Below are 7,882 nucleotides of genomic sequence, written 5' to 3'. Positions count from 1 at the left end.
TGTTTTCTTTTCTTACTATTTTTTTCCCCACATTGGCCTTTCACACACTAACCATCAAACTAACCATTTGGTGTTTTTCCTTTTCTTTCCTTTATTCACTGTCTTGATTAAGAAACCACTTACATTTTTTTATATTTTGGGCCTCATTCATTAACATGTTGGTACTTTTTTCTTATTGTTATAATTTAGTTCCCAACACCCAAAATGGATGTAGCAGTGTTGGGGTATGTTTAGCTTTGAGTCAATTCCGTTTTGAATGCTTTCCATTTGGCGAACTTGCAACATGAAGGGATGAAGGTAAACTGAAGCGATACCATTTTGGCATGTTTGGCATTTGAGTAGCTGCTCTCTTGTTTCCATTTAAGGCCTCGGGACGAAAGACGGAGGAGAGCGAATGTGTGGAGAGGATGTAGTCAAGATGACCGTTTTTCATCCTGTGCATGAGTTAGCTAGCGTGCTCAGCTCTGAGTGGACTTGAGTCACTTGAGTGTTTGAGTGCAGCCGCAGTTGCTTTGAACTCATTCCCCTTTTTTTTTTTTGTGACAAGGGTGTGTCATGTCACAAAGAGAGTGAGGGACTTTGTGAGGGAGAAACTGCACAAGGCAGGCAGGCAGGCAGGCAGGCAGGCACCATCTTGCCTGTGTCTCGGAGGGGTTCAGGTTACCCCCCTCATCTCCTGTTCTCACTCACTGAGGGCATTTTGACGCATTTTGACCGACTGTTAGTGAATTTACCAAATCACATTTCCATTCGGTCACCATTTCCTGCCTGTGACCGTTTCTCAACCTCTGCTAAAGTGTTTATGGTAAATTACCAGAAGAGGGCGCCGCCGGAGCATGACAGAGAAAACAACGAGAGCATATACTAAAGCTGCTTTAGTAATAATCACGAATCTTTTTGACACCATCCGAGAGGTAATAATAATCTATCAATGTATTTATTTATTTACGTGGTGGAGTGTTGTGGAATTGAACTGTATCGACTTGACTGCCCAAATTTCGGTTAGCTTGTTCAGCGGGGTTAAGATGGTGGCTTGACGTCCTTTGACGACAGCTAGGCAGCACTCACCTCATTCACTTGCTCATCCCGACATCCCAATTTGGTTTCCCCAGCACAATCTCTTGACTGCCCATCACGTCAGAGAGGAGTCAGTGTGTCTAAACTTGTTGTCTGTCATGCAGGTGATTTCAGAGGAAGGGGTCAGCTTTAAGGTCAGTCTCTTTGTGCACTCTTTGCCTTCCCTCCTCCTCTTCTTCGTTCTCTTTGTGTCACTTTGATGCTTGTCTCGCGCTCTTGCTGTCGCTCGCTCGCTCGCTCTCTCTTTCTGTCTCTCTCTCTCTTTCTCTTGCTGTAATGTGATCCCATGGTGAGTGTTTGTGATTTGTGCTCTCTTGTTTATTTGCTGGCTGCTGAGTGAGCCCCCCCACAGTTGCTCACTGCATCGCTTTAGCTATCATGGTGACGACGGCATTAAACATGTGTAGTGTGCATATGTAGTGACGCATGGCCATTAGCGGAAAGAATTACGACTATCCACAAAGGGCTCCCACTGTGGTGTAGCTCAGCAAGATTATTGCTCAGCATGGAAATGTCTTGAGGGATTTTTTTTTTTTCTAAGACGCCCATTCCAATTTCTTTAAAATCCAAATACCACAACACGAAAAGGAGGAAATAAATAACTTTCCTGTTAGGAATCATTTTGTCAGTGCAACAGCGCCCTCTTCAGTTGGATTTTATTTTACACTTCTTTTCTCACTTCACACACTTACCTAACTGACTTACTGACTATTAATAGCAATCACTTGATGTACATGATGTTTTCCAAGAATTTGGTGAGAAACGGAACCACGGCTGGGTTCCACAACGAGGACATGTCAAGTGCGCTTATGTTGAGTACCTTATCAGTACCATGGTGTGGTCAATCACATGTTGGAAAAATTGCTTCACAAGTGTCATCAGTGTGTTTAACAACATCTGTGCATTCAACAATGTGTGTGTGTGTTTGTCAGATTGTGGGAAATGGCAGCGAGCAGCAACTCCAGAGGGAGCTAGAGGATGTCCTCATGGAGCCGTCGTCGGCTGAGGCCAGGCTGGGGCCCCTGATGGGCGCCGGCGACCAGGGTCTCCTGCCCAACACAGCATCACCCGTAGCACCAGGCACCGACCCCCTTAGTGCTCCTGCACCCAAGGTGGAGATGGTACTTCCTGTTCAGACAGCGCAGGAGAGCGAGCTGAATGAGAGGTCCTATCGAGGTGCGTGGTCATGTCAAGTTTTTAGCTGGAAGGAACTCAATTGACTAATTTAACGGATGACATATTTATGCATCTTATTAATGCAGTAGAACACTTCAAGTTCATCCTACGAAATTGGCAAAAAAAAAACAACATAAATGGAAGAAGACAGAATTAAATGTGATGAAAGAAAAGTAAATTATGTAGGTTTACAGTTTTTATGACCTTGTGGTATTCATGTACATTTCTGCAAGGTGAGCATGAATCAATCAATCAATCAATCAATGTTCTTCAAATGTTTTTTGCATAAGGTTGTGTTTACCACTTTGAAATGAGTGGAACCCATAAACTACTCCGACTATCCGGGGCTAAATGTGGACAGGATTATTGAGATTTGAAACGGCAATGCGGTCTGAAAATGTCATCCTGTTTATCTCCAAACCAGAATCATTTTAATCCCCGCTAGAAATGAACGCCTTAATCAACCCTAGAAACGAATCTTAGGTCACACCAATTAAGAAATCGTGACACAATTTTGATTGTTTTCGATTATAGACCGATAACCTCATTCATTTCCAGGGCGAATCAACATCACCTTATTTTTATTCCCCACGCACAGGAAAGTTACTTTATGTCCCTGGAGATGAGAATAAAAAGTAGGAATGGGAAAAAACGTATGCTTTCCTCTTTCACAGGAGATGAGTCATCATCGGACGGCAGTCCCGGTAGTCCCTTCCCAGATGAGGACAGCGTAGTCTTCAGCCAGCTGACGTATCTCGGCTGCGCTTCGGTCAACGCCCCCCGCAGTGAAGTGGAGGCCCTCCGTATGATGGGCATCCTCAGGGACCAATGCCAGCTCCCCTTGGACGTCACCTTGTCTGTGCCGGGCGTGTCCGAAGGCACTGTCAGGTAAGCGCATCAAATGAATTCGAGCCGATTCGTCTACATACTAACCTTGAGTTTTCCTCCCATTTCTTTCCCCAGGCTTTTGGACCCCAACAACAGCACGGAGATCGCCAACTACCCCATCTATAAAATTCTCTTCTGCGTGCGCGGGCATGACGGCACGCCGGAGAGCGACTGCTTTGCGTTCACCGAGAGCCACTACAACGCCGAGATCTTCAGGATCCACGTGTTCCGTTGCCAAATCCAAGAGGCAGTAAGTTGGTTGAATTTCATATTATCACAACCCAGGATATTCAAAAGTACTGAATTTCTGTAGTGCTTACACAATATAATACAAGAGGCTAGCCATGTGATTAGACGATGATAAAAAATAGGAAACTCTTGTATAAAGGTTTTATTTTTAAGAGTTACCCCCGCCTACCGCTCGAAGACAACCGAGATAGGCTCCAGCACGGCGGCAACGTTCGTGTTAACATGAAAATGAATGAATGAATGAATGAATGAATGTCAAAAAGTCCTTATAGTCACAGCCAATGTTTGATGCTGTTATGTTGTGTCGTGACTTATTTTTGCACCCTTTTAAGTCCACAAATTGCGCTTCACAGTCTTCAGACCAGCTGAGCGGCTGTTGGGACACATGAGGAGACTTGTGATCCTGACATTTTTTTTTTTTTAAGAAAAACACGCATACAGGATTTGATGCTTGCCACTTTGCAGTATTCCTCCATCAAATATATATATTTTTAAATCACAGTTGGGCGTGACAAAAATTGTAACATTAGTTTATATTACTCCTTTAATAGATGTCTCCCACGTCTGCTGCTGCATATCTCTTGTCTTGGATTGCCGATTCCCCCAATTCAACCCCCCCCCCCTCAACCCCGTGGCCTGTCCCACAGGGTCCACGTCAGTGTTGAGAGCTTCCCCACCACAAAAACGTTATGTCATGCACTCTGGGCTGTGTTGCAGCACACACGCACATATATATAATAGCAAGAAAAGCCCCCCAGAAGAAGAGGTGTTAGGAAGAGAATGTGTCATTGCTTATATCGTTCAACACAAGTTTGTAAAAATAAAATAAAAAGGAGATACGGGGTTAAGGCTTCAGAACCCCTGAGTCCAAATTGAAACTGTATTTTTGTCACGGTGAAACTCACATGAATCTTAAAATGTCAACTTGGCATTTTAGCCTGTTTGGGGTAAAATGAGGATTCCGAGCTTTGCTGTTTGGATTTCAGCTCAAGGCTTTCTGAGTGGACTTTTTATTTTCTCCCATTTGCTAGTGTGCGTGTTGTCATTTGTTAGGTTCATTGAATCCTCCAAATGACTTTCCCCCAAGAATGGCAATCATGGGCTTCCAAAAAAAAAGAAAATGCACATCATTGTTGTAAGCTGGCAAAACAAATGGGTTTATATAATTTTAATCAACACTGTGCCTTTATTTGAATGACTCCAAAGATTTTTTTTTTTTTTTTTTAGCCATCTAAAGAACAAATGTTTTGTTGATAGTCAAAAAGCACCTTTAAACGTCGCCTTTAGGAAATAGGAATATGTAATATTAACAGAAGTCGCCTTTGTTAGTCATGAACATTGAAGGTCTGCAGTCTAAAATAGGAGTCTGATGATCCACAATCTTACTGTGGTGAACTTTGATTTATTTTATTTTTTTTTAATTTTTGTGCACTCAAATGACGTTTTTCTGGGGCCAAAATCAACTTTAATAATTTATCTTTAATTTTTTCCACATTTTGTGCTCTCTGCCCTGCCTCCAGGTGAGCAGGATCCTGTACAGCTTTGCCACAGCATTTCGACGGTCAGCCAAGAAAGCGGCGCTGGCGTCCCACCAGCCCACGCCACTCACGCCTGACAGCGACTTGTTTACCTTCACCGTCAGCCTGGAAATCAAGGAAGACGACGGCAAAGGCACTTTCAGGTTGAAGACTTGTATTGACTCAGGTTATATAAGATAAGCCAGTCACACAAAATAAGCTTAAAATTGAATTGATCCGCGTCATCACTAATGACTTTCTTCTTTCCGTGCGTTCTTGTTTTGGTGTTGCATTAAGACCAGAAATAACATCCTTGGAGCTCTGGTTAAGAGGAATCTCTTGTGATTGCGGCTTTAAATCATCTTTTGACCCCATTTATTTCCTCCCCATTCACCTCCACGATAGATATCAGAACTAGATTTTCTGCGACAATTTAGAGTTTCCCCTCATCTCTGATTTATTTCCCTTTTATAGTGCTGTAGCAAAGGACAAGGACAAGCAGAGCTTCAAACTGCGTGCCGGAATGGACAAAAAAATTGTCATTTATGTCCAGCAGACATCCAATAAGGAACTGGCTATTGAGCGGTAAGAGGAAGCACACACATACGCGCTAAAAATACAGAGCAAACCTTGCAGTAGCCATCTTGACTCATGGAATGGAAGACGTGCAGATTTGATTGAAATGACAGAAATGGGTTCATCCGTTTCCATTAGATCTGGCTGTCTAATACTTGTCGTGGTTTCAAGCGAAAGCATCCTGCCGCTGTCACTGACTAACACTCGCAAGTGAACATCATGGCGGTCATGTGTTCCAGTTGATGCGCTACAGCGCACTTTTAAGAGGGTAATTGATGGGCCCTCAGATTCCACGGTATCATCAATCTCGGCCTCGTGGCATGTTATTGTGAAATGTACGCAAGGAGGATGAAAATGTCAAATATCCTCAATGCTCTGCTAACTATCTTAGTATATTACAGTAAGAAGGGGCGCGTTCAAGAAGTTAATTCTCATAACTGACTCACTTGGCTGGTGCAGTGTTACGCAATGTCATTTTATTTTATTTTGTTAAAGCAAAAAAAACGCAGCATATGATTTTAATATATTGACAAAAAGTCAACTCCACCACTAATATAACGATATATATTTTTTTATGTGTGCTTCTTTTTAAGGTGTTTTGGTCTTCTGCTTAGCCCCGGCAAGAACGTCAAGAACAGTGACATGCACCTTCTCGACCTGGTAAGATGTATATGTGTCGCTACTTATGTGTGGACATGAGCTAATTTCCTCCAACCTGCGCCCCTTTAGGAGTCGATGGGAAAAAGCTCCGACGGGAAGTCTTACATCATCACAGGAAGTTGGAACCCCAGCACTCCCCAGTTCCAGGCTGTGAATGAGGAAACGCCCAAAGGTGACAAACATCAGCTACTGTTAAAAAAAAAAAAAAAGCATATTCATTTGTTGGATATGACTAATGTTTTTTTTTTTAGATAAATTCATGTACATGACGACAGCGGTGGACCTGGTCATTACCGAAGTAGAGGAGCCGGTGCGTTTCCTTCTGGAGACGAGGGTCCGGGTCTGCTCCCCCAACGATCGGCTCTTCTGGCCTTTCAGCAAGCGCAGCCACACCGAAACCTTCTACCTGAAGCTGCGGCAGGTATTTTTGGCTTATGCCGTGCAGTTTTATCCAAATAAATCAAGGTCAAGTAAAGAAAATGCCATTGTTTTCACTTTTCCCTGATGATTCAAAACCCCCCCCCCCCCCCCCCATTTGCATTTTTTCTTAGATGGAACGTAAGGAGCGGAAGAGTCCCTCCACCGACACACTTTACGAGGTGGTGAGTTTGGAAAGTGAGACCGAGAGAGAGAAACGCAAAACCACAGCTAGTCCTGGTATCATTCCCGGCGGGCCCGGTTCCATGGTTCCTTCTCCGCCCGAGGATGACGAAGAGGAAGGTAATCGACATTGCGAGCACATAGACACAAAAAAAGGTCAATCTGTGATTCGAACCTGGAATCACTGAGTTTGGGTGCTCATCTCTACTTTAGATAGATAACATGTTCGTTCTCCATTTCACATACAGCCAACATTGAAACGGCGGCGGATCATTGGTTTAAAGGTTGCGGCGTTACGCAACACATTATAACAACGAGTCTTAAGTTGTAGCGAGAACACATTTGGGTGAAACATCGTGCTCTTGGCCATTTTGATCAATTCCAAGAATTGCAGTTAAATACAGTGGAAGCCCTGAGAGTCGATGCAGCTTGGTCACTTCAAACACATTCTGTTCTTTTATTGTTTACAGGTTACATTGAGTCAAATTTTAATATGCTAGGAAATTTATTTGAGTAGTTTTAATTTAAAAAGATAAATGTGTATTGAGATTGATCAACCATATTGTTAAATTAATTGAATGAATAATAAAATTAATAATAAATTTTAAAAATGGCATTTTATGGTTTTTGTTGTTATTCTGCGGTCACAAAAGTAACACGCCGTTAAGGATACCATAGTTATTGATTCATTTCAAGTAAATTGCGTAACAAGTTATGTAAGTTACCTACATATGACATGTGCTTTTGTGTCTAGACAATGATGAGCCATTACTCAGCGGTTCTGGTGATGTTTCCAAAGAGTGCGCTGAGAAGATCCTGGAGACTTGGGGAGATTTGTTATCGAAGTGGTAAGGCTTTTGTTGCTTTTTTTTTTTTTTTGTTTCTTTCCTACAAAACAACCACTTGCACAATTAATGAATTGCCTTCGACGTTCCCATTAATGACCACTGCTCTTCCACCGTCTTCCCCAGGCATCTGAATTTGTCCGTGCGACCCAGGCAGCTTCCTGCTCTGGTGCGGAGCGGTATTCCCGAGGCACTCCGCGGCGAGGTTTGGCAGCTCTTGTCCGGTTGCCACAACAATGACCACCAGGTAGAGGAGTACCGCACCCTTATCACAAAGGTAAGACAAGACAATAA

General features: G+C 43.1%; 1 protein-coding gene across 2 annotated transcripts in view; it reads left to right on the top strand.

Annotated features, from left to right (window-relative positions):
* The window catches only part of LOC133163109 (rab GTPase-activating protein 1), a 33,632-nt gene that overhangs the window by 2,664 nt on the left and 23,086 nt on the right, over positions 1–7,882 (top strand). The window contains exons 3-14 of one of the 2 annotated variants that reach the window (XM_061292697.1): positions 1,182–1,211; positions 2,010–2,253; positions 2,928–3,141; positions 3,217–3,391; positions 4,911–5,071; positions 5,382–5,492; positions 6,077–6,143; positions 6,213–6,315; positions 6,395–6,564; positions 6,695–6,863; positions 7,498–7,591; positions 7,715–7,865. In XM_061292697.1, coding sequence (XP_061148681.1) covers positions 1,182–1,211; positions 2,010–2,253; positions 2,928–3,141; positions 3,217–3,391; positions 4,911–5,071; positions 5,382–5,492; positions 6,077–6,143; positions 6,213–6,315; positions 6,395–6,564; positions 6,695–6,863; positions 7,498–7,591; positions 7,715–7,865 — 1,689 coding nt within the window. The remainder of the gene's footprint in view (positions 1–1,181; positions 1,212–2,009; positions 2,254–2,927; positions 3,142–3,216; positions 3,392–4,910; positions 5,072–5,381; positions 5,493–6,076; positions 6,144–6,212; positions 6,316–6,394; positions 6,565–6,694; positions 6,864–7,497; positions 7,592–7,714; positions 7,866–7,882) is intronic. The other variant, XM_061292698.1, reaches the window with a different exon arrangement.

The sequence above is a fragment of the Syngnathus typhle genome, linkage group LG12 (assembly GCF_033458585.1).
Source record: "Syngnathus typhle isolate RoL2023-S1 ecotype Sweden linkage group LG12, RoL_Styp_1.0, whole genome shotgun sequence".
Taxonomy (NCBI): Eukaryota; Metazoa; Chordata; class Actinopteri; order Syngnathiformes; family Syngnathidae; genus Syngnathus; species Syngnathus typhle.
The sequence above is the reverse complement of the archived record's forward strand: the minus strand, read 5'-3'. Positions and strand labels throughout refer to the sequence as shown.